This window comes from Tamandua tetradactyla, chromosome 10 (assembly GCF_023851605.1).
Source record: "Tamandua tetradactyla isolate mTamTet1 chromosome 10, mTamTet1.pri, whole genome shotgun sequence".
Lineage (NCBI taxonomy): Eukaryota > Metazoa > Chordata > Mammalia > Pilosa > Myrmecophagidae > Tamandua > Tamandua tetradactyla.
The window spans coordinates 57,491,460-57,519,170 of record NC_135336.1 but is presented as its reverse complement, the minus strand read 5'-3'; the positions used below and the strand labels follow the sequence as shown (position 1 = coordinate 57,519,170).

At 34.3% G+C, this 27,711-nt stretch overlaps 1 protein-coding gene across 3 annotated transcripts in view; it reads left to right on the top strand.

Annotated features, from left to right (window-relative positions):
• Positions 1-4,440: 4,440 nt before the first annotated feature.
• The window catches only part of EPHA3 (EPH receptor A3), a 349,448-nt gene continuing 326,177 nt past the window's right edge, over positions 4,441-27,711 (top strand). The window contains exons 1-2 of one of the 3 annotated variants that reach the window (XM_077118666.1): positions 4,441-4,696; positions 23,020-23,084. In XM_077118666.1, the coding sequence (XP_076974781.1) occupies positions 4,609-4,696; positions 23,020-23,084 (153 nt within the window). In that variant the 5' untranslated portion in view covers positions 4,441-4,608. Of the gene's footprint in view, positions 4,697-11,681; positions 11,732-23,019; positions 23,085-27,711 lie in introns of those variants that run through there. The other 2 variants (XM_077118668.1, XM_077118669.1) reach the window with 2 other exon arrangements.

The window sequence follows — 27,711 nt, the reverse complement described above, 5'->3', positions numbered from 1 at the left end:
TCTGGGTCCTCTTTCCTTCTCACTGTTTATGATCTTTCTGGGCAATTTCATCTACTTCCATGGATTATGCTGAACCATTTTTCCAGTGATTACCTAACTTGCAGTTTCTGCCCTGACTTCCCTTCTAGGCTCCTTGTATATATCAACTAGTGGCTTCAATGTCTGCACTTGGATCTTAATGTGCCCTAAAAATAGCTCATTATTTCCCCACTTAATCTTCACATCTCCTATTTGTTCCACTAGACTCCTTGTCACTTAATTGCAAGCCTAGACAGCTAAGCACTCAATAAGCCTGGCTTTCAGTATGTTAGTCTCTTTTAGTTTGGATCTTCTCTAATTCTACCTGCCTTTAAATAGCTTTGTGCCTGTGAAATTTACCCTTTGAACTGATCGTCACATCCCAGGCTTTCTTACATGAACTTCTGTACTTATTTTTCTATATATTAAATATTTCCAAAGGAACATTCCCAGTCAGGGGCCTGGAAAATTCTAAGTTCATCTACCCTTAGTTTCCCTCGGGTCACTTCTACTAAATGTATCTAAAATTGAAATCATTAAATCCCATATTAATTCTTCCTCCTCAAAAGCTCTTTTTCACCCCTGACTATTTCTTTGCTCAAGCCAGAGTAGGCTTCCTACATTTTTCCAGCCACATTATTTCCCATAAACAATCTACTATGGAGTTTTGCCAGTTTCAAATAGTTTCACTTGCATTTGAGTAATTCGTAAGACAGTGTCACTGCTCAAGATCACTTTTCTGGATCAAGAGTAAAAACAATTTATTGAATACTTTTAATGTATCAAGTACTAGCCTATCAGCTTATCTGTACCATCCTAAATCTCATGTAATCCTTAAAACATCTCTAGGAGGTAGGATCTGTTACTATCTGAATTTGACCAACAGTGGCAGAGCCGGTCAGACACCTCAGTCTGGATGATTCAGGTCCCCACTCTTCACCTCCGCATGACATTGGACATTCTATTGCAAGGGGCTCCTGATTGATGTCTTGGCTCCTTGCTTCCATTTTTTTCCCCTTCCCACTTAATCTTTCAAAATGTTCTTTCAAAAATGTGCATTGAGTTATGTCTCTCTTCTGTGCCATACCATCCACAAAATCAAGTTCAAGAAACTTAGGCTCATGAACTCTTCATAACGTTGTTTCTTCCTAGTTCTCCTGTCTTTTCTTTCTCATACTCTCCACCACTGCTTAAAAATTCGTCCTTGAATATTAGAGAAATATTTGTGACTTCCCCCAGAAAACCTGCTTTTCACATTTATTCTCTCTTGTGAGAATACTTTTCTTCAGGCCTCATCTTATCAGATTCCTCCACTCACTACTGTCTTCTCCAGGAAACCATAAGGTGCATCTATCTAACACTTGCTATGGTTTCTCAGTGTGAATCTAAATTCTTTTAAATGGCTGGGAACAGGGCATTCCTATGTTCCAAACATAGGCACATCAAAAAACTCACATTCTGGTAAACTTAACTATTAATTGAACAAAATACTGCACATGCCTTGGGCATTTCCTGCTTCCTCAAGCAACGAAATGCTCTTTAGGGAATATGGTTTATTTCATCTCAAAAACATCTTTCAATTTCATCTTTTCTATTCCTTCTCAGTTTCTTATTACTTTAGTTTTACTTTTAAAATTGCAACAAATCTGGCTGCCCTGCCTGCGATATCCCTTCCTTCACATTCAGTAACAACTTCTGAGACCATAAGGCTCACCTAAGGAACTTGATTAGTTGTAGACGCCTGGGTCCCAACCTTAAAGACTTGGCCTCAGTAAGTCTGTGGTGGGAAGAAGGAAACTGTACTTTTAATAAGCAGTCCAGGTATTTCAATAGCAGGTAATCCATGGGCCCCAGTTAGAGACACCTTCTTCTATGCTATTAGTACAATTTCTTCCTAAAACTCTTTGATGATCACGTTATTGCTTTGCTAAATAGCTTCAGATGTCTGTCTCTATTATTTTTAATCCGGAATAAATTATAAAATCAACATGTTGCATAGTCATCTCTGCCTTCCAAGAGCATTACCTCCTAGCACTTTGCACCCACCTCCCTCTACCTCCTTGCATCCTTTTCTACTTTTGTCCCACAAATACTCCTATGCTTCCTATATGCCAGATTCTGTTTCTGCCCTCACTTGGCCACCTCTGTGGTCTTGTTTATGCTCCATCTGCCTGCTTGACAATTCTACAACTGGTGAACTCCTACTCAGCCTGCAAGTTCCAACTCAATTATCACTTTGTTAATGAGGTGGTCCCTGAATCTGCTGCCTTCATCTCTGCCCTTCCAACTCCCATTGTGGCCAAATTAATTTCTCTCCTCTGTTGTTACCATCGTCCTTTTAGAAATCCATCCCGAGTGGCACTCAGATGATAAAAATCCTTTGCATGCTGTCTGATGCCACTTGACCTAGAAATTTTACAGTTTAAAGACCCTCTATTGTTTACATTATATTTCCAGGCCAGATATTGTTTTTTACTCCACACTATTGTCTCTCCCTTCAAACGCGAATGTCTCTTTCCACAGTGGCAAGCAGTTTTTAAGTGTGAAAAGAAGTAGCCTGAGGGAGTCTGTGTATGTGCTTATCAGCCCATTTGCGTATTTTCCAAAGTGTTTTTAAATTGTCCCTTCCAAATAGGATTTTTTTTTGTCACATTTCAGAACAATTTTGTCTAACCCTAACACATTGTAATTTTGTCTTATGGACGAGTTAAAAATTGTGTGGAAACTCACATGCTACAAAGTCACCAATCTAAGTCCTCTGTTTGGTGTCTGTCCTTATTTCCAATTCTAACAGACTTGACATTTGGAGAGGGTTCTACAGCTCTGCTGACATAACGTGGGAAGAAGTCAGAGATACAATGTCACAAGACACACATAAAAAAGTGAGCACTCTTTCCCCCTTCCTTCCTCTACACTGTACCACATTTTAACTAACAAACCATTATCAGAAGCCAAAATAGTGTTCTGTCATTAAAGAAATAGTGTTTGCAAAATCTATGCAATCTATAATATGAATATCATATGATAAAAAATCTATGATATGAATATCATATTAGCAATAATATGAATATCATATTAGCAAAGCCTTTTCAAGCCCTTTTTTAGATTCTACTACCTAGAGCTCTAAAATTAACCACTAATCTTAAAGTTGTCAATCCATCTTTTGTACAAGGAATGTGATAGTCTTGTTTTCTTTTCAAATTAGAAAGAGAAACATGGGTGCGGGGATATATTTGAGTAATCATTTCTAGGATGATATTTAAAGAGATGTTAGGATAGTTCTTCAAATATAATTCCAAAAGTATTTGGCTAAAGTAGGTTGCAATTATATTGTTCAACAGGGGAATGGAAATGAGAGACCAACATTTATAACCATGTTGTAAAGTAAGTAAGAAAGTACAAGGAAAATCACTACTTAGTGATTGGTTTTAGAATGATAAAGATGAGTATTTAAATATTGTCATATTGTAAGAAACTGAAAAGCAAAATGGGGAGCTGTGAATTAGGCATTGCTTACCTCATAGAAGCCAAGACCCCTCACGCTAGATGGTGATGGAAAGAAAGGAGTTAGTGATTTATCATAAAAAACTTTAGGTTTGATACTCTTATTTACAACCACAGCTCAGAACAAGGAACAATGCTGACCCACACCTACTGCTAAGCTTCTGTTTGATCATTCTCTTAGGATACAGAAGGGACTTCCCAGTTTAGAAAACTAGTGTCCTGTCTGTTCATTTATGCTTAAACACTGTGTGAAATCTATTGAAAAGCTCTATACCATTAGGTCTATAACTGGAGAAACTTTCTCTTCCACTGGAACCCAGAAGCTAAAGTTGTAATAAAGGATAAAGGAATAGTATCTGCATTGAAAATATCAAACAAGGAAATAGGCTTAGCCAGCAGGGTTTAAGGATACTACAGGGCTTGAAGTGTGTATTAGAGGCTTTTGTACTACAAAGGACTTTTGGGCAGTTATGATCACATTGAATACAGCAAAGGAATAATCCTAATTTCCCTTTTAAATTATATATCACTTATTTTTAATGGCTACCATTATTTTAATAACTAACAAACATTTTTCTGATATTTCAGCTTCTTTTCCACTCACACTGCCTTATGACACTCCTATCAGGGATTCTGGTTTCTTCAGGGAATTAAGCTAACAGAGCAAATATAGCAAACAATAAAATAGCTGTTTTTCATTGAAAATAAACACGGGCTGTTTTTCTCTCCCCCTCGACCACTATCCCATCCCAACTTCTGGATTTCCTGACCTTCTGACCGCGTCCTCTCCCCACCCCTGCCACCTCGCCCTTCCTTAGCAGCTCGGCGGCTTTGGAGAGCTCTCTGGGAGGCGCCTGCTGCCCTGTTCGCCTTCAGTGCTCGCTTCCGACGGCACTAGGACCCAGCGAAGTCCCTGAGCGAGGTTCGCCGAAAGGCGGCCAGACTCCTCCTTATCTCCAGTGTCAAACTTGACATCAGCCTGCGAGCGGAGCATGGTAACTTCTCCAGCAATCAGAGCGCTCCCCCTCACATCAGTGGCATGCTTCATGGAGATATGCGCCTCTCACTGCCCTCTGCACCAGCAACATGGATTGTCACCTCTCCATCCTCCTCTTTCTCAGCTGCCCTGCTCTCAACTGCTTCGGGGAACTGATTCTTCAACCTTCCAATGAAGGTAAGCCAGGTACAGAGACGCGCACAGCCCTGCCCCGCTGGGCTAACGTGCCCGCTCTCCAGGCACGTTTTCGCCGAAAGCCTTTTCACGTCGTCGAGGTGTCTTAGAATAAGGCACTTCGCTGAGAGTAAACTAAAGATGTGCTTTTATTTTCAGCTGTCTTCTAAACCACTTCAGGAGCTGATTTTGGATTGCCTAAACCTTCAAAACGTGTTTTTAATATGATCCTAATTCAAGCAATTCCCTTGTTTGCCAATTTTAAGCAAAAGGAAAGAAAGAAGAAAAAAGAAAAAAAAAACCCTCCAGTTTTTACAACCCAGTATGTTAATTGCCAAATAGCCAAGGTAGTATTTTATTTTATAATTATGACCATGTGGTACTTTGAAAAGTTTAAAAGAAAATCCAGCCCTTCTTTTTCTATTCTTTAGTATGTTTAAAGGTAATGACAGGTAGTTCATAGTTGTGATCGTGGCATTTATGAATGGACTGAAGGGAGTTTGTTGAAGCCGAGATATGTGTGCGTGTGCGGGTGCGTGTATGTTTATGTTACAGCTGCTACATTGAAGTGGTTGTGCATCCCACCAGGAGATGGCTTGCTCTATGGTACAGGTTCTAATGAGCAGCATATGCCACATTAACATAAGTAATATTTGTAGGAATTATAATAAGCTTAGGTTGGATTCTTTTTGTTTAAGGACTTATATACAAATGAGAAAATGTCATGAATAGTGAATAGCTCCTGGGTAGGTATAGTAAATAATAATAGTAAATTAAGAATGTATATGCAGCAAATGGCATTTCCTTAATCTTGGGCGATTTATTTTCTTCTTAATGGGCATTCAACCCTTTTTCAATAGATTAAAGTGGAAACCGAATTGTAACAATAGCTATGTTTCCTATGTTTCCTTTAAGACTGTGTACTTAATAGACACGTCTTTTTCCTCTATACCTTTTGCGAACTATTCCTAATGATTCATGAGTACAATCACTTGCTCTTAAGGCAAACTTCTCTGAATAATTGATTGCTTTAAAGCAACACTTTCAGCTTTAATTTCCTCTTAATGACTCTGAACTTATAATAACATTTAGCAATTTATTTTACAAGCAATACAGAACAACTGACATGCAAATGTCACATTATTTATTATGTCAATCACCAAAAAAAAAAGTATTCTCAAGCCAATGCTGTTGTACATTGTATACATTATTTTAAAAACACAACTAAAGACTCAAACGTTGAGAAACTTTTTAATTAAATGTAAAATTTGCCTCGCATTTATGGTGACCTACTTTCACTGCTAATAGAGCAGTTCAATTTCGTTCTTTTCTCAGTGACTGCCTTTATCAGTTTGGTCGATTTCATTTAATTTTTCTGAATGTCTTTTTTTAAATTAGGGAATTGAAAATTCTAAAATACAAGGGTCAAGAAAATCATCTCAGTCAAGAGAGACTTTTTTTTAATAAACCAAATCAAAATGTTTATTTGAAAGTAATGGCCCATAATTCTTCATGAATATAAGACAAGAGTAGCCATTTGTAAAATGAGTAAACTTTCAATAAGTTAAAATATGTGTTTTTAAAATTCTTTTGTTCTCTTTGAAGGTATTAAAATATAAATAATAGCAATAACCAGAAAAATAATATTTTATTACTAGATTGTATGATAAATTATGTTTTTCCAGATGGAATGTGTATAATCTATTTAGATAATGGATTTTACTGAATTAATAATGCATAGGGATATAGCTGAGAATAAATATTTTCATGAAAAACATAACCTTTAAGTAAATTGACAGAAAAAATGAACCTTTATACTTATTCACACCTATATAATATTAATGAATATTAATTTAGTGAAACAGGAACAATCAAATGCAAATTAATTTTAAACCACATCTAATGTATGTTTGGGTATCTGACCAATATAATTATACCCATTCACCTTAGCAATATATGTATATATGAAGATAAATTAATACACAAATATGACATAATTACACTTAATTTGCTTGGATAAAAGTTTCTCTATCCATTGTTCATGAAATTAATCATTATAGACATTGCCCTATGGATAGTGTCTACTTTACCTTCTGAGGTTAAGAAGCAAAACTATGAAACAAAATTTTGAAAGAATGATTTAACTTAGGTAATACTTCAGAGAATTTTTAAGTTGTAATACAATAGTTTAGCTTTTAGTAGTTGAGTTGAACATGAAATGCAAAAATTCCAGATAAGTGCCAAGATTTCCCTGCAATTTTTCTAACAATGTAATTTGAACATAAAGCAGTGCTTCTGAAAATTCATATATTTTGGAGAGAACTGATGATAAAATGATTCATTTAATATAGCTTCCTAATATTATTTTTGAAAACTGAAACATAAGATACTAGGTCACATTGAGAACTCTATGTTCAAAATTATACTTCAACACTATAGAAAACTGGTAAAATTTACTAGTATAAATTTTATAATCTAATAAGAAGTTATGCATGAAAGAACGAGGAGAGAATAAAACCAGATCATTGAGCTAATTGCAAGGAAACTTGCCAGTGTGTAATTATTTTAAATCTGAGCTATAACAAATATAAATATTGATATGTCGTGGGTCCATGATAAGAAAAAGTAACTTCGCAGAAGTGTTAATCTGAACTTTTCTTTTATTAACTCAGTTACAGATAACTTTCTACTAAGCTTTCAAGAAAAGATTATTTTTAATGACACTTTCTATCATTAGTCTCCTCAATAATAATAATTACTAATTTGATGAATTCATAAACAAGAATTGGCCTATGTATATAAACAGAAACTTTAAAAAATCTGCATAAAACTTTGTTACAATCTTATCACATGACACACCAAGAAAAGTCTTCCAATGAAGAATGGAAAATTAACTGCCTTTCAGAGCAAAATATAATTGTTATAATATGTTTTGTTAGCAAAATTCAAACATTTGCTCCCTGTTCCCATCCCAGATGTAACTCGTACTAACTTTGGAAAGAGGTTAAAACATGATATAAAGCAATGTATAGACTGTTATTAGTACACCTCTTTAAAACTGGATAAAGTACACTCTTGGAATACTTTATTACATTTGAAGCAGTCTCTCTAAGGCAGAATGCACTAATTATTGATCAGTACACAATTCAATAAATCATTTTTCTATCTAAACATATTCAGAAATTAAACATTTACCCATAGAGCTAATTGCATTGAAACCCATATTTTCCAAATAAAACTGAATAAAATTAAATACATTTATATATTTCTTATTTGGGGAGATTTTTTGTATGGTTGGGACACCGTCTCTGTAAAATGTATATCCTTCTACATAAATCTCCTACGTACTACAGGAGACTATGTGACTTTTTAAGCTTAAAAGTAATACTTGTCGATCCACATGTGTTTCCATTTGAATATTAGGTAAATGCTGAAGACAATGATCACTTAGATAATGAATTTTTCTTTCTTAAAAATTACTATGAGTTGGTATCACTTTTCATATATAATCACTTATCCTCACAATAAGAATATGCTGTGATTGATACATTAATAGAGAACTAATCTATCATATCATCTTTATAGGTGTTTTTTTTTCCTTTTTGGAAGAGAGTCTACATTTGCTTTTAATAGCATCTCTTCATAGTAGACTAAATAATTGAATGCATTATACATTTTTGTAATTTAATAGCTCCCCTAATAGCTAGCACAGCCCCCTCCCCCCCTCCCAACACACATACACCAGTTATAACTGTGCTATTTGCCCGGGGGTTGGAGAAACCTTAATTTCACTATTTTATAACCCACAACAGTTAACACTTGACCTAGGTCATTAACAGGATTATCAGCAAATTTGTTTAAGCTTTTACTGACAACCTGAATTGCTAGGATAATATTTTGATTGTGCCGGAAAGAAACTTCTTGTAACCTTTCAAAATCTATCATTAAATTAATTCATTCTGAATCTGTATTTTCCTAAAGATTAATATTGATAATAATAATTCAAGTGGGAAAATGTCCACTTTGATGTCCAATTCCCACCACTTTTATGTTTCACACATCACAACCCTCCAATTTTTGTCATAAATTAGTGATTAAAATCCCCCTTTAAACATTACTTTTTTTGGTAATAACAATAGATGTGTAAATACTAAACTAGCTTCACTGAAACCATCAACGTTTTAAATTTTATACTTTGCATTATAGTTATTAGGTTTGATATAATATTTTTTCTGCTTATTTTAAGGTAAAAAGTTAATTGGGTATAGTTGAAACTAAGAATCAATTGAACCATAAAAAAGGGAGACTACATATAATAAAACACCATTGCCACATGTTAGATCATAGTTGTATTTTATATGAAGTTGTTTTTCCATGGAATGCTAGAAATTTGGGAACTACAATGAATAGCACTTAAAGCTAATATAAAATTTTTAAACAAAATGCTGCGCACAACTAGACTTTAATGGGTATTTGTTACTGTTTAGAGGATTTAAGATGTTTAAAGTGTAGTTTTTGTTACTTGAATTTACTTATGGTTTGGTACTTGCTCTTTTAAACAATTTAATAGTTTTACCTTGCTGTTAAGAAATACCTTTTAAAAGAAAGGATTTAGCAAGTTTATTTTGTTTATAGATTACCAACATTTTAATATTCAAATATTGGAGTGTTCTATAAGGGTCCTGTAACTTTTAGTACTTTTTCACAATACTTCTTTATAAAGATCCCTAAATGTTAAAATTATTTTTAAAACTTTGGATTTTTTCTGAAATAAAATATATGAAAATTTAAAATATCAAATAATCAGTTACATGTGCAAAGGATTTTTTAAGGGAAAGCATATTTTCACAGTATATTTGATTTACAAACTTCAATACAAATGGAAACAGCAAGAAGTGTTCTTGAGAGTTATTTTCCAAGTCATAAAATCCTCAAGAAAATATTAATAAGAATTTCCACAAATCATCAAATTTGATAAGTTCTTACATTTATTTACTAAGAAATCTGTGATGTGGGCTGCCTTTGATTTGAGTCATTTTCCAATGATTTTGTTTGGAATTCTAGAAGTAAGGAGACATATATATTTCTTGGAAGAACACTGAGTTTTACAAGCCATTTTCTCTCAAGATCCTCATCTATGTATTTTAATAAACATATATTTTCTTTTAAAACCATTTAATAAATCTTGTTCTTATAATTCCTGTTTGATGAAAGATTTAGAAGAACAGATGCAGGTGTTCCCTTTTTGGTTCTCTTGTCAGATATCTGGATTTTATCACCAGGGAGGGTCAGTGGAGGGCTATTACCAAGTGCACAAGTAGCTTTCCCCAGATTTTTCAAATAAAGGACTGACTGGTGGTGTAAAACAGTCATTAAATTATTCATCCAATTGTACAGAAGACCTGGATTAGAAATTTACTTCTCAAAAAAGTGAACACCTTGGAAAACTCTTCTGTGACTACTTTAGAAACTAAAACAATGTTGTGACATTTATAAAGTGCAAAGTATTCCAAGCCTAAAAATCAATCAATCTAGGAAGACACCTCCAGCCGGAATCAGAATGTGGATACATTTGTACCCCTTGATTTCACTCTCTGAGTCTGTTACCGGCTGCCTGATATCAGGTAGCTCTTCACACCTGACAGGAGGTTCTCTCAGGCAAAATCTGAAATTCAGGAAGTTTAGTTTGCTTCCTACCACCTTTCTTTGAAATAAAAAAAAAAAATGTGGTAGAGTACAAAGGATAAAAATGATTTGCAAATGAAAAGATAATAAAAAGTGGACTAGAAAGATGGAAAGGTAAAAAAGTCCAAAGGCTTGAAAACCAATGCTAACATATGCATTTTTTGTTTAAAAGATATTTATCACTTAAAATATTAGGCTAACTAATTTTTATTAAATTCTTAAAAACCTCGCTCACCTAAAAAAAAAAAGGTTGCTTGCACTTGTTTGATTTCCTCTTAGTTTTATAGACTTTCGATTTTTTCCCCTGAATAAATTATTTCTTCTAACAAACTTTTAGGGGCGTAAGTTAAAAAAGCCTTCCCTTTTGGGTGCCTGGGCGAATGCATGTGGAGGATGGAGGGAATTAAAACCAGTTCAGTAAATAAAACCTCAAACTTGGAGTGAGGTTATTTAACTGGAAGTCCTGAGAGTGGAACATCCCCCCACCCCTTCATTTTCTAAACCATGCCCTGCTGTTCTAGTCAAAGCAAAGGGTGAAAATCCACATAATCCAAACCAACACGGTGAAGTCAGAATAATAGGCAAGGAAGGCAGGGGAAAACAAGAGACAGCACTGTACAAACAAACTGTTGAGAATAATCTCAGCCATTGACAGGGGTGACCGCAGGAGGGATGACGACGCTTCTTTTCCAGCGTGTTACACCTCACACATTTGATATGCACTATTGATTGCATTGCTAAAGTGGGCCCTGGGAAATTGTAGCAGGAGGCAGGGCTTTAACAGAGAATGACAGTGTGATGCGGCCACAGAGAGAAGAGCAGGCGCTCCTCGCTGCCACCACACCTACCAACAAGGCGTCTTAATTGCAAACTATTCTTCGCTCCTAGGACAAGAGTCAGTGGTTCTGGGGGAAAACAATTCAATACTTTCCCAAGCAATTTCCTCATCCGATTAACAACTGGACAGTAAAAACCCCAATCCGGGTCCGCACAGCCCAGATTCCAACCCGGTCCGGGAAGCGTGGCTTCTTTGTGCACGAGTCTCTCCGCGCCTGCAGCCAAAGCCAGTCATCCTGACCCGCGCGCCTTCCCTGGCCTGTGGGCAAGGGCAGGCGGCCGCAAGCGGGGACGGTGCTGCTTGCGGTTTCTCCCGGGCGGAGCGTCCCGGGCGCTGGCGGCTCAGGGCCGGAGGTCAGGGCAAGCAGGAAGGCGAGCGCGCAAAGTTGCGCGGAAAGCAGCGCCAGCCGGAGACTGGGGCTGGTGAGAGGGAAACGTGCGCCCTCTGTCTGCTGCCGCGGGGCTGCCGGTGCCGGGCGAGCGCAGCTTTCTGCCTGGTCGCCCGGATTCTCGCCGGTGAGTCGTCGGGCTCAGACAGTGCGGGCAGTTGTGACGGGCCAAGGTACCTATGGAATTAGGTACCTATGGAATTAGACAACAGACGGATCCGAGGTGTGTGGCCGGCACCGCCTCTCCTCACGGCCATCAACCAGTCTTTTCAGCTTGGCGTCAGAGATGGCCTGGTCTCTTTTCCAGGCCCGGACCCAGCAGGTGACAGAAAGCGGAGGGGAATAGAGGGCCTGCAGGGCTCCTATAGTGCCCTGCCGAGTTGGGAAAGTGACTAGAAGTCAGCACATTGCATTGGGACTTAATGGAGACGTGTGGTGTGCCCAGTTAGCCTGCTTACTGCAGTCACATCCTGAACTCCTGATATTCTGCCGACCACTCCTTGATATTTTTTCGGAAGTTCCCCTTTCCTTTCCTCGCTAGACTGAAATGAGAAACTTGATTTCACTTTTCTTTAAAGTGTACCAGTGTCACCTAGTAACCCATGTTAGGCCCTTGATAGGAGCCTGGGAGACGGGCCATAAACTTTTCCCCAGTACTTAATGAAAAAAGTTTGCCTGTTTTCTCCCAGAGTCCCATGTTTAACTGGCATGGCTTAGTTAAAACAGGATTTTTCCCTTTGATGATTTTGGGAGCCCACGTGGAATGGACAAGAGTTCCAGGGACTAGGGAGTGGTATTATGGAGTTAGGGTGGCAGTTGATTAATGCTGATGTTTTTGTGGCAGTGTGGGTACTTTCTTATTATTATTAAAAATAGAATTGTTGAATCCAGTGGATTCCAAGGTCAAATATGTCCAGTGTCCTGTCTAGCAGTGAGATATTAAGTGTGCAGTGTTTTGCTGGTTAGAAAGAATTCACTCTTACATTATCATACTCTAATTATTAGACCTCATTTAATCAGCAGCCCTGTAAAACTGATGTAACATCTCCTATTGTTACAGCTGAGGAAACTAATCACAACACAGTAGTAACTGAGCCAGACCCCGGCTTTTGATTTGAATCTCCTGTTTTCTCCTGTATGCAAATGCCTGTGAATCCAAGCGATATCCTTGTGTTCAGGAAAAGCACAAGCTCTCAGCCTTAATCCCAGTGACTACTAATTGGGCCTGTGACTTCTCAAGCATTATTTGGAAATATACAAAGTATTGGAGTGAAAATGGAAGGAAATTGCAGATGAGAGCACTTTGAAACTGCAAAGTGTTTACACTAAAAAATTATGTTCATGGTGCAGAGTTGGGGAACCCACTAAAATAATTGTTCAAAGGAAATGTGATGTGGACAGAGGAATAAGCGAACACATCTGTGATGCCTTTTTCTCCAGACAGTCCTGCTTCTGACTTCCTTTTCTCACATTCATATACTCCTTTCCTCAACCTCCAAAAATTTTGTCAGGAATTATACATAGAGAGGTTGTAAGGCAATTGTCAACTGTACAAAAAAGTAATTTTTTAGGGTTCTATACGATAAAAAGGAAGTGTGAATTAATTATTGTCAGAGATATAAGTAATGGGGTGAGGAGAATTGAACATGGTCTAAAAAAGTAGACGTTAGTCCCCATGGTAATTTTTTCCCATTGTAAAGATATTTGCACATTACTTAAGACAAAAAACAAATTCTTGGGATTTACAATCTCCTTTTTGATGAAGACACTGATATTCTAAGTGCACACATAAAAAGTAGCTTAAACGAGGTTTTGAAAGGTAGCAAATTAAGTTGAGGTAATTATATTTTTCATGTGGATATTTCAGCACATATGTTTTGCATTAATTGCCGCAATAAATTCTGTTAACCTGGCAAAGAGCAAAAATAGCATATTGATGACATCAGGCTTCCAAATCAGAAAGCTTATTTTAGTCTCTTGCTTTCTTCACTTTGACATTCAAAAAACGTTTGGTAATGTGTTATCCTTTATGTTCCCAAGGAATTATCCAACCACACAAACTATTGGTACATTTTCCATGAGCAAATTTAAAGACTTAGCAACCAACTTTTTATTTTTTCTTTCCTTCTGTAGAATTAAAGTCCATAACTCTTTTCCTTACGCTATACTTTTTTATTCATACTTGGTTTGTAGGACTCTTCCAAATGAAGATGTAAACTTGATATTAGAGTCTCCCAAATGAATTGCCTCTTGTTTTTAGACAAAAATCATGACTGACTATATATGACTGGTCCTCAGGAGGGACTGGAACAAAGTGAGAATCATGGGTTAATGATTCTGCTACTAAGTTGGGGTAACCAACGTGGAATTGTTTCATTAACTTTTTATATATTCATTATGGGGAGATTAATTTGTTTCTTTTTAAGTAAGAGTTAAGAAAGCAGTGAGTGAGTGTACTATACAAAGCCTGAAAGGAGCACAAGCCTTCCTGTGTGATAAAATTGTAAGGCTTTAAATTTTTCCTTTTTGTCTGTGATAAAATTGGTTAGGTTCCAATCGATAATGAAATTTTAACCTTTACTATCTACCTCAGGGTGACTAAGGGAAAAAGAAGGCAACTTGTTTGTAGTTAACATCTATTTATTTCCTGATTTTCAAACCTAACTTACCAATTGATAAAAGTCTACAGATTTCAGAAGGACATTTATTGCATAAGAGAGCATTCTTCATGCTGAGGGAAAGTTAGAATGGGAAACAGAAATGCAGTAGTTTCCATGTTAACTATCTAAATAATCCTCTGGAAAATCAAAATATTACTGCTAGGAAAAGTCTGTTTGCAGCACTGCAATTATGTCTGTCTGTCTGTCTGTCTTACTGAAACAAAACTGAGCAACTTCCACATTACTGTGAAAATTTTTAGGGATGAATATATACTTTTTGGAATTGAGATGTTTTCCTGAATTACGATTTGGTAATTCAGAGTAAATAAATGAAATAGCAATTTTAAAAGTTAGTTGTCACTATCTCATCTTGTTAATTTTCCCCAGTTGGATTTCCTAACTATAGTATTCCAAAGTGGTATGAAGCTGAAATTATATCCAAAATTTTATTTTCTCCTTCAATTTGTCAAGCTATTTATGGTAGATTTTGTATTTTAACAGATTGAAAAGAACTGATATCATCACTAAAGCTATAAATGGAAATTCAGTTGGGGTATTCTTGTATTAAAGAGGTAAATTCCTTCAAAAGTGACTCCTTCAGAGTACTGGAGATGCTTTTTAAGGAGGTGTTATAAAAGGAAATGGTCTTTTCCTCTTGCTTTATTTTTCCTATCTGGTTTAACATAGATAAGTTAATACTCATTTACATTGGATAACTCAAAAAAGATAAATTTGGGATTTTATTATGGTGTTCTTGACAGTTCTTATCTGAAATTATATTGCTTTATTGTCCTTGTCCTCATTTTTTCCTTCTTTTTGAAGAAAGATAGCCAGTTTTAATTATATCTATTTAATTCTGACTGATCTAGTTACATTATTCTATGGTTACAATGAAATATTTGAATGATGAAACATATATTAATCTATGTTTACAATGAGATGATTTTGGATACATGAAATGATCACTATATTTTTAGTTGCAACTGCTTTTCTTAAACATCTGCACATTGAATAAGGCAGATTTGTCTTACTCTTGATTATAGGTAATGTCCAAGATCATTCTAAAATTTTAATACCCAAAAAACTTCTATGTAGAATTAGAGAAGAAAAACTATAAAAACACAAAATTAGTAGTATCCCTATAAACTTCTTTTTCTAAAGATGATCCTTTGGAAATTAATCATGAATGAGTTCTTCCTCTGTTTGGCCAGGTAGTTTACTACACAACCCCTCATAATAAATATGATGGAACACTCAATTTAATTTCAAAGGTACAAATTTAAAGAACATTAAAATAAGTCAAGGACAATTTAAGAGAAATAATTTACATAATTATAATTCATCTTTTACATTATAATAATTTATTGTTCATGTTTATTTAACAGACACAGCACACACCTAAGCATAAGTATAAAACTGTGTTTTGAAAAAGAAGATTATGGAGAATAATGTGCTCGATGCTTTTGAAGATAATACAACTTAGGTGGGACAGATCTCACCAAATTGGACATTTTTGTCTGAAAGTTCTGCTATAATAAAGATGTGAAAAATGCAGTATTGACTTTCAGAGAAGGGTTCAGTTAGTTTCCCAAAACAAAGGCCCTAGGATACCAAGAGGATTTTGTATTTTTTAGATACAAGACAATAAGAATTTAATGAGGGAAGAAGATGAAATGATTTGCCTAATTTCACATGGTGGGATGATTATAAACCAGCGTTTTTTTTTAACCTTATGTATTTAGAAACTTTAAATGTACTTCGAATGTGTAATAAACACTCAGAGTAAAAAGAAAAAAACTTTGAAAGAACTGAATATTCAGAAATAGCTGTTCTTAATAAGCATATGTCTTAAGCTCGATGTAAATTCTTTGTGAATGCATCCTTGCCTGTGTGTGTGTGTGTGTGTGTGTGTGTGTGTGTGTGTGTGTGTGTGTGAATTGGAAACACATGTGACTGAATATCAAAAAAGAATCGTCCCCAAATAGAATCTCCTGTAAAAGAACCATCCCAAAATAGACTCTCCTGTAGGTGCTATTCTTATTATGACTTCATTACCTAGAAAAACCACATTGTAGTTTGTCTGAACTCTATCTCCTTGTCTTTTAGTACATTAAAAGCTTTCTGACTATCCCAGAACAATCTGACACTTTCTATTGAACCCATGCTTCTAAGATGCAAAGGAAAGTATTCAAGTTTTGAATTAAATTGATAAGTACATGGAATTTTATTTGATTCTTTGTGGAGCATCATTAAGACCTATATTTACACTTTGAAGACTGTGTTTTTAGACATTGATCAAGTTTGTATTGCTATGAACAAAATAAATGATGAATTATATAAAACCCAGAGATATTATCCTCCAGAATATGATGAAACCAAAGCTATATTCTGATTTACGTTGTCCAGAAATTTTAAGCCAATTTATTTATTCTTTAAAATAAGCTTATTTTGTGTGTGTATGTGTGGGTGTGTATGGATTTGTATATTAAAAAAGAAGTCCAAAAGTTATTTTTAAATTGAATAAATAGATACTTTTTCCTTCAAATGCTAAAAATTTTGAATCCTCTATCAAAGGAACTTCTAGGCTTATTTTTATTTCTAAAAGAAATACTATTTAGAGTTTTCTGTAAACCAATCTGCTTATACTTTTGCATTTCAGTCATCAGTCAGACCCAGACTAAACAGATAGGTTTTATATAGTACCTGATGGTTGATGATCAAGAGTTAATAATAATATGTTAAAATTATAATAAGACAGCCTGAATTTATGAGGTGAAGGGTTTGGGCAGCTAATTTATTTAAATGGATGCCTACCCATGAAATAAAAATTGTAATACTGACTACACGTGAAAATTTGCTGATGATTATATAAGTTCAAAACTGAATAACATTTTCATTTTCACTTTTTAATCTGTCAGAAGTCCAAATTTTGGGCAGGCCATAGTGGCCCAGTGGCAGAGTTCGATTCCTAGTGCCTGCCCATGTAAAAAAAAAAAAAAAGTCCAAATTTTAATTAAATAAGTTTTTATACAATACTTTAGGAAGAAACAATGAGTTTTAAACTATACTGTTTACAAAATCATTAATGTTCCACATTTAATGATCTTTCTATTTTGGGAAACATTTCATTTGTCTGAACACTTCATATTATTGGTCGAAAATGTACAGAAATAAAGAAACCTGCTGTTGTGGAGACTGTTAATAAAGCTGAGATTGTTAGTTACTGAAACTTCTCTGACGGTTGAAGATATCCACAAATTTTGTGGAAAAAGATTATTTTGTTATAAGGGCACCTTCCGTAGTGATATTTTGATATCTTTTTCTTTGATGCTATTGATATCAGTCTTTAGATCTCTGATTAAAAACTATAAGAAAGTAAAACTTTAATACTTCAGACACAGCAAGACTTTACATTTCCAAAAGCATCCAGGTGTCAAGTTGAATTTTGGTCAGTTTCTCCTATTTCTGTGAACCACTCTAGCAATAAAAATGCAGACATCTGTATTATAAGACTGTGTTTTGATTCTAAGTTGTCCCTGCTGTTGGCAAAGTTTGGAATGAGGCAACTAATCACAACTTCTTCTCACATTTAGGGTCTGTTTAGAAGTATATCCAAAATTATTGCCTAGGAAGAAAACCTAGTAAGAAAGAATAAATTGATAGTGTGCTACTTTGTCCAGAAAGTCAGTTTGTCACATAAATAATCTATTAAGACCTCATGTAATAAAAGATGTTTTTTCAGAAAAATGTCTAGCACTCCTCAATTTTTTTTTTGTCTTTTATACTTACACAGTGAGTTTTAGGTCTTCATTTGATAGATAATTTTTCATAAATATGTTGAAAATACATTTCTATGATATAGAATTTCTACTAATTTAAATTCAACATAGTTCATAGGAAATTTTATTTTCACTTAATAGAAAGTTATTTAAATAATATTTTTGTAGTTTTTAGCCTGGGGATTATGATGCTGGCTATACCTTTTGAAAGACATTTAATTATGTTAAGGTATGTTATAGGTAAATAAATAAATAAGCACAAACAGAAAGTTCACAATAGCAATTAAACTAAGACTATTAAAGCACAGTAGAGAGAAGTTTTATTGAAATACATAAATACATCAGTAAAGCTTTGATTCCTCTAAATTTCTCTCTTACACACGATCTCAATGGCATACACTTATGTGTACATTTAAAACAAGGAGCTGAGCTTTAGATGACTCATGTCCCAGAATAAATCTTCATTTCCTGCTTCTAGTTTGACCAGAGACCTACACCGAGAATTATAACACTGAACTCAAAGTTTATTTCCTCTGGTATCATTTTTCTTCTGAGTATTTGTGGCATTCAGGTACAACCTCAAAGCTGATTAAAAGAGCCTTTTGCTAGCTGTAACCTAGAGCAAAGGTACTTTGTTTATCATAACAGAAGGTGATGAAAATGATAATAAGTGTATGAGAAATCTGGGTGTTAATAGAAAAAAAATGTCGTTACTTGAATAAAGAAACAGTAATCAAAGGATGGATTTATTTCCTGTGTTAATGATTTTGGTTATTTGTACTTGCCTATAAAGGCACCTTTGAACTCAAAGATTTTATAAGAAAAGATTCTATTCCTGTGTCTGAAATTCTTTAGCCAGTTAACTCTACTGTTCACTGTTAGATGATTATTTAAAAATTTTTCTTAGCTCAAGGTTTTCATAGAAATGAAGCATTAACACAAAATATATCAATGGATTATTAGATAATTGAAAAGCTCTTCCTCTTTAGCAAGAGCTCAGGCATTTATATTTTTTAAAGAAAGTTCTTTTAGTACTGTCTGTTTATTTGCAGTAGTTAAATTTTTAAGATGCAAATGCTAATTTAATTCTTGACCTTTCTGAGTGAAAAAGTTGGTATTATGAATCAGAGCTTTGAAATACCCTTGCAAAAATCTTGTCGTGTGGCTGGTTCTTTAGCAGTAAAAGCTCTAGAAATGCATAATCTAAAACTTTTAGGTGTCTTCTCTTTTTAATAGCAATAGGGGGCGGACAATGGTGACTCAATGGCAGAGTTCTTGCCTGCCATGCCAGAGACCCGGCTTTGATTCCCAGTGCCTGCCCATGCAAAAAAAAAAAAACACCAACCAAACAAACAAACAAAAAAACGAATGGCAATAGGACTTGAGAGTAAAGCATGTGAAAGAAATCCAGCATTATTTCCATCCAAATGTAGAAATGCTTTCTAAAGATAACTTTGTCAAAAAGCACCTATTTATATCACAACTTAAGTAGTCTCATAAAATTAAGAGATGTGCCCAATATAAGACTTTAGTACAAAATGTATATATTGCATAGCTTTTTTTTTTTTTACATAGGCAGGTACCAGGAATTGAACCTGGGTTTCCTACGTGGTGCATAGCTTTTTAAACAGAAAATATTCTGAATTTAATGAAATAATGGGTTTCCTTGTTACAAACCAAAAATAATTGGTAATCATATCCTTGGAATATGAAGTAAGGGACAATATATATTTTCTTAAATATCCTGGCACAGGACAGTCATTAAAGAATTAAGCCATCCATATGCTCCTCCTTACTTGAGAATAAATTTCTAACTCTTTTTGATAAAATTAATAATTGTGAAAATTAAAAATATGTGAACATATTTTTCAGCAATTAAACCTCCATATTGACACTTGTTATCACAACAGACAATATTATAATGTTTGTGCAGCATAATCCTGTCTGCCTATTCTATCTCCTCTGGCTATCTACTACATGAAAGGAAATGGTCAGGTCTCCATCTGTTTTGAGAAAAGAGAGCATTAGTTACCAGAAATTCTTTTCTCTATCGGTGTGGGGTTTAAGATACTGTATTGCGATGTTACATTTAGTCCTGTATCCAGAGAAATCATTCACAGCAGGCTTACTTTCAGATTCCATTAACTTTCTCCTCTTCTTATCTCAATTATGCTATACTCAGACTGCCACACAACAGAACAGAGGAGATTTGAAGTTTGTGTCCGGAGCAGTCCCAGTTTAGCAGTCATTTACTTTAAAGTGTTTTGAATCCTAAAATTGTATTATTCTTACTTGGCTATACATTAAAGCACCAGGAGCACTTTATTAACAGCACATGCACATATTATGTGGTATTATAAACCCTAAATAAATGCTTAAAACATTAAAAAATATTTCACTATTCTTCTACATTAGTCATTTATTGATGATTGATCATAAATACAATTTAGAAAACAAACTGGAGCCATTGTTAGTATATTGATTTTACAAGAACATTGAATTTGTGTAGCACACTGTAAATTCATGATGCTTTAACATGCATTTATATTATTTGATCATCACAACATGAAATAACCAGAGGAGATGTAATTATGTTTGATCAGAAACAGAATCAAAATCATCTATTTGTGTTTATGTCATTCATGCTAGGAATGCACCCAGTAATGCAATTTTTAAATAGGTACAGTGACTTTAATTAATCCTCTATACTTATTTTAATTGACAGTGTGATGTGATTGTTTTGGCTTTAGCTGTTTCCTTTTGGGCAGAACCCAGTTGTTGGTGTGATTAGTAACAGTCCTTTTCCTCTCATCATTGTCATCAAAGAAAACTTAAGGGTATTTAGTTCTTTAGTTAACAACTCATTTTTTAATGAGTAATTTATTACATGGAGTATCTTCTTTGCCTCAAACACTTTTTTCCTCTAGCTACTCATACTGAAATTAAGTCAGCCATTCATCTTAGCATGTGGAGTGACTTATTAATCATTTAGTACATATTCAATTATTATGCACACACTATGGTACATTGAACCAGCTAAACCCTTAAAGACATTGCAGATATGATCTAATGATTTATGAATGCTGGCATTGTAAATTCGACTATGCAAATCCTATGTAAAACTCAGTGAAGTCAACTGATGACTGTGATTTAACCAGCATTTGAACTAGGTATGTCTTCCTCATAATTATTTTTTTAAAACTAATAATGCTAATAATGCTTTAAATTAAAGAAAGGTAAGATATATTCTGATATTTCCAAATGTTTTCTAATATTGGTTACTCTGAAATGTAATCTGTAGCATTAATTAATCTGTACAATTTTTAAAATCTTTTTTGAGAGATAACAGCAATATAATTAAGCATACTGACACCCTGGGAAATAATTCAATTATGGAAATTATACTTACACTATATAATCCATGCAGCACCTATCTTCTTCTCTTATCTAAATATAATTACTTCTCATTGAGCTTATTTTATGATGAGAAAAAATCTTTAATCTTTAAAGAATGCAAGTGTAATAAATTAAGTTGCTATATTTTTCCTTCACTAGCAAAACTTAGAGAATCACTTAGAGAATCTCTTTTAACTTGTAAGAATTGGGAGATTTTTCTCATACTCACTCGGTGTATTTAACATCTAACCAGCTAACCAAATATCTCGCTTTAAAAAGTAGTCCTTGAATATTTAGAGTTCTAATATTTCTCAAAATACTATTTTAAACTTGTTTTATAAGATTTCCTTTGTAAAAGATTATTAATTTTGAATGATTAAAGGAAGGCTGATATTTTCCAAGCATTGGGAAACATTTTCTTGACAATATGTGGACATGTGTAATGTATGTATTAAAATTGTTTTGATTTGTGGATATATGGAAACCCTGAAAATTGTTCTCTTTTACTATATTTATTAAATCACTTGCTCTCGTTCATGTTAATAATGCATGTGTAATTTTTGTAACCTACCTTTACAGCTTCCATTAACTTTCAATCATGGGATTGTTTTCTAGTTTACAAGAAGGATGAGGGGAAACCATAATTTCCATTATTTAACAGAGCAATCAAAGTGGGCCTTTTGTTATTAATTAATTTTGAAGTACCTTTTTATATTTTAGCTTTTAATCCATAACAAAATAGTGCTTTCTGTGTTGAAAATAAATCATTTGACTTCCTCTTTTAGTACTATAATCAAAATGCAACCACACACATTATAGTTTGGTTTTCAACTGAAAATATTGAATAAAGAGTCAGACTTTTTAATACTAGCACAAAATTCTAAGCAAAATCACTTGAGTCTTTGAGTAATAATATCTTCTTTAAATCAGTGAAGTTTTACACAGATGACATTATAAATAATATTTTTGCTATAGTTCTCCTCAAGTTGGTAATTGAACATTTTGTTTGTTACACATAAACAATTTATACAACATTAAAAATACACATTGCAAAATAATATCTTTGGTATAGGTATTGCTGAGGACAATAGTAAGATGCACATCATGATATGTACAAACAAATATTAATTTTTCAATTAATTTAAGAAATTAATTCATAATGGGAGCCTAAATTGTCAAATTTAATGTCCATTACAGCTATCTTGAAATCGTGGTAGCATTAATAGTTTCCTATTTTGCATTTTTGTTGTTCTCTATTTAAATATGTAGTTAATCTGTCAGAACTATTGATCAATATGTTGAATATTAATCTGTTTTTTTCTTAAAATATTGGAAATTTTATCCCTACATTTTCTTTCTTTTTTTTTAAATTCCCTTCTTATACTCATTATACACTTATAAAGAAAATGAGCAGAGTCATATTTTTTGTCACTTTTCTGGGGTCACTTTATAGCCACTTAATATAATCCCAAATAAAAAATGTCAACAACAAGAAATGACATTAACTTAACAAGTAAAATAGAAATAATTCGTTTCTGTTAATTGAGTAACCATGTTGCTATTTTTGTGTTTTCTTTTAGTCAATCTACTGGATTCAAAAACAATTCAAGGGGAGCTGGGCTGGATCTCTTTTCCATCGCATGGGGTGAGTTCAGTAAACTATTGAAAGAGAATGTGAATCTATCGTCTCTCTGAGAGAGGTGAATAAATTATCAATGTGTTCTCTGAAGGACACTTCTGTACTTTCGGTGACATGTTATAAGTAGGTTCAATACATGGACCACCATAGCCTAATATTTGTGTCCAAAGGAACTATCTACAATTATGAAGCTTTTCTTCTGAATTTATCAATTGCTTGTATCGACTGATTATATATTACTTCTGGCAACATGTAGATATGAGATAATCTAACTTTTTTGTGATGTTATAAGAATATAGGAATTGCGAAGACATTCCAAATTTCAAGTAAGGTAGAAATTGTGTATTTGAAGTCTATGTTATAGCATTAAGATCAGTCCTGGTGACTGTTCCAGAAAGAGATTAGGATAGGATTTCTTTGTCAAGAGAATAAACTTGTGTTGCCTTAATTTCTTTGTTTAAAGTGCCTGCAACTTGTCTAGATTCATTTAAAATTGGAAACTTTATTTAGGAAAAACCTGGTGCTGCATTCAAATTTCAAACTATTTACAAAGTTATGCTAGTTTACCAACCTAGAGACTGATTTCTAGAGTGTGTGGCATTTTGGTGCCCCAGTTGTCCTTTGTGAACCTTTTGTGTGAGATGTTTCATTTTCTCTTTTCAGAAAAAAAAGGAGGTTGGAATGTCTTTCATTTGGAAACTTCTTGTTTCTATAAAATTGTGTAATAAAGACCAAAATATATATATTTTAATTTTCAAATATAGCCTGTGGAAAATGCAAAGTACTATTTAAAAATATTTGTCATTTTCCTTCCATGATAATCTTCTCTTTTCAAAGAGATTATAATTATTTCCACTTAGGATTGTCTCGGGCTTTAGATTTTTGTACTTAACATACTATTTTTAAGGGAGTACCAGCTGCTTCTTCACCACTGAATGTTTTACATCAGGGATTCTTCATCTATCTGTCATCTTTGCATCTGCTTCTCTTCTGGACACACCTTGACTTTGACAAAATGCCAAAACCTATCACATAATCAAACCTTCGTTAGTTGCTTTGGAGGGGAGAGTATGAAGCAAGCCAGGATTTGGTTTTCCCGTGAGTGTGAAAAGAATCAAATGAGAAGGATAAACACACAGCCCTGGTAGATACGAGGGTGAAATGGAAACTCAGGATTGTGCTGGAAATCTTCATTAAAACTTATCACCCCAAAGTCACCCCTAATCTTAGTTTTGACTTTAGAGACTTGAGTTTTACATTATCCTGCCAGATAATATTGCATACAAACTTGTTTATTAAGGACATAGGAAAAGTGGAAATATAGTGACATTTCACCAAAGGATACTTATATATGTACTTTTTGAAACAGAAATTAAGTTGTATATCAAAGCAACAATGTACTTTATTTTAAAATTTTAGTTTAAAATACATTTCTCTATATTGGAAATTTGGTAAAATGAATTTGTCTTACATTGCTAAATAATCTTAGAGATTTTGTGATGAAATTGGCACTTCTATTTCCAGAGATGTGTGTGTGTGTGTGTGTGTGTGTGTGTGTGGCAGTTCTAACACCAGCTTCACAAAATGTGGACAGGTGCCAGGTCGACAACCTGTGGGATACTGCCGTCTCTCCTGTCCCACGCCAGCCAGGCTTTCTGAATGAGAATCTGCATCTTTACATGGTCCCAGGTGATTTTTAAGCACGTTGAATTTGAGAAACACTTTCCTGGATAATTTAGCTCCTGACTTCCCCATCTTTCTCTCAATTTCTCACCTTTTTGCCTAGGAATCTCTTATGGCTTCCTTAATCAACAGTTTTCAGTTTCTCATTTGGCCCCGTGTTGATTCAAAGTACCTCCCTCAGGTGCTTTGAACTCCTCTTCACTGCTATTCTCTGGTGGTCTTCATGCAGCTGTGTGTTTCCCTGCTTTCTGAGGCTTACAGTAACCTGAAACAGCTGGTAAAGCTCTCCGTCCCTCCTTCCTCATTTCCTTTTTCTTTCTTTCTTTCTTTGCTTTTCCCTTTCTTCCTTCTCCCTTTCTCTCTCCCTCCCTCCATTTCATTAAAACTTGAAGGGGTAAAAAAAAAACCTCCCCAATAAGTCATGATACCTATAATGCCTCCAGAACTCAAAAACTACAAGAAAGAAAGAAAGAGACAGAGTGAGATTAAGAGCAAAAGAAAGAGAGAAAGAAAGAAAGAGAAAGAGAGAGAGGAGGAGAGAAGGAAGGAAGGAAAGAGAGAGGAGAAGGGAGGGAGAGAGAAAAGGAGGAAGGGAGGAAGGAAGGAAGGAAGGAAGGGAAAGCAAAGAAAGAAAGAGGAAAGAGGAAGGAGGGAAGGAGGGAAAGAAAGAAAAAGGAAAAGAAAATATGTGAATTACTGTCCTTTACACCATGTAGTGCTATTTTCTTTAAATTCACTTCCCTACATTATGTTAACCATAATGCCTATAAGGATATGAATTGTGCTAATAAAAATGTTACATTGATATTCATTTATTTCTGAGATACAGGTGAAATTCTTGGGTGAAACATTGCATGGGAAATTTAGGTTTGGGACTTAATGCCATTGATTGTGTAATTGCTCCTTCCTGTAGATTCAATTGATTCGTTTTATTGCCTAATCTTTTCTGTTTCCAACATGACATGGTATTGAATAGTTCAATTTGTGTTTGTTTTGCTGTGAAAGGAGATAGTTAAAACCATTGCAATGTCTTTACCAGTATTTTTTCCGCGAAAAATAGCATGTAATACTTGGAAACAACTTTGAACATATTATTTTTTAAATTAATTAATCCTAATTATCTGTTTGGAGGGTTACTAAAATATTTATGCAAGCTTCATAAATTTGTGGAAAATTCCCATAATTTATGGAAAACTGTTATTATAATTGAATTATATCAATAATTAAATGATACTGAATCATTGAAAATCCTGCCCCCTTTTTTTAATTTTGGGAAATTTACCAAGTTTATATAAGTAAAAAGAAGAAAAAAAACTCACCAAAACCCCATGCTCCAGAAATAAATTCAGTGAACATATAAACATGAATGTCAAAATTTTCAATGGTCATTTCTACCAATTATTTCCCTGCAACCTATACAGTGGGATTGAAGGGGTAGTGGGCAATCTTGCCCTCAGGGAACATTTGGCAATGTCTGGAGACATTGTTGATTGTCACGACTTTGTGAGTCTGGGAGGTGGGGAGGTGATCCTGGCGTCTAACGAGCAAGGCTAGGGCTTCTCATATGCATCCTACAAGGCACAGGGCAGAGCCCCCAACACAAAGGAACGATCTGTCCCAAAATGACGGTAGTGCCAAGTTTTCAGAACCAACCTTAGGTGCTAAATAATAATGCTCCATCAGGAATTGTGCTCTCTTAAAAGATCCTAGAAAATTGTCAGCTTCTTCTCTGCATTCTATCCATGCTCCCATCAGAAGCTCTAAATTCCAAATCTGTTGAAATATGAATTTAAAAAAATAATAAAGAAATTATTCTTTCAAAATTTGAAATGAATCTTTTGTGGCATGCTTAGATCACTTAAGCAATATAAATCAATATATATTTTCTCCATTTCTTTTCTCACTTTCTCCAAAATTTTCTGGAGAAAATTCACCCATGTAACTTTCGTTGTAGTTTTTCTCTCTCAATTTTTATGTTATACTTCATATTTTAAAGAAAATTTGGTAGGAGATTGTGGCACTATGACTATTAAGCCAGGTAGAAATTTTCAAAACCAGTATCTAGGTGGACATTTAATGAGACTTTGGCTTTGACTATATGAAGGACATGAAAGTGATACTCAAATTTATAAAATGACAAAATTTATAAATTTGATACTCAAATTTAGGGGATCATAAACACCAATTAATTTTACATGAAAAAGTTTCATTTGAAGTGGATATTTTCTGGCCCATGTTTGTACCTTAGTAAAAGAGGCAAGCCATCCCCTTCTCTGGCCTATAAACTATGAATTACAATGTTTGAATACTGGACTTAATTATATTAAAAAAAATTTAGTAATTCTAAATTTTTAATATTCCTTGATTTAGAGGACGATCAACCAATATAAAGGCCCAGGTTTATTGTCACATTACACCCTAGTAAGACAGTCCTTTTCCAACACATGACTAGGAACTTGACTGATTGATTGATAGATAATGTCAATCTACCAAGTAAACTTCTTAGTTTGAGTATCATTACAGAGAAGGTAGCATAAGTATACTGTTTTCACTTAAGATAGTTATCATACTCTGATTAAGAAGTACAAAGGAATCATGAACTATGACTAGCTTAAAGAAGCTCAAAGCTGAAGACGAAGTGTGGGGAGGAGGAAAAAAGTACAGTCTGAAATGAGTGATTCATGTATACTTGTGGAGGATAGACAGAAGTCTTAAAATTTAGCAATTGAGAAATTTTATTTTCTTTCTGCTTTTCTTTATCTCTGTTAGAAGTTTTCCCTCAAGATTCCCTTGATTGTGATAACGTGCATAAATAAAAACACTCTTTTGGCCAATAGAGACACTGTTGGTTGCCCACCCAATATCTGTTTGCTGGTTTTTCCTGGTGATAGGACACTGACTTTGTTTAAACAGGCTTTTACCTTCCCATGTGTTCCTGGAAACTAATCAT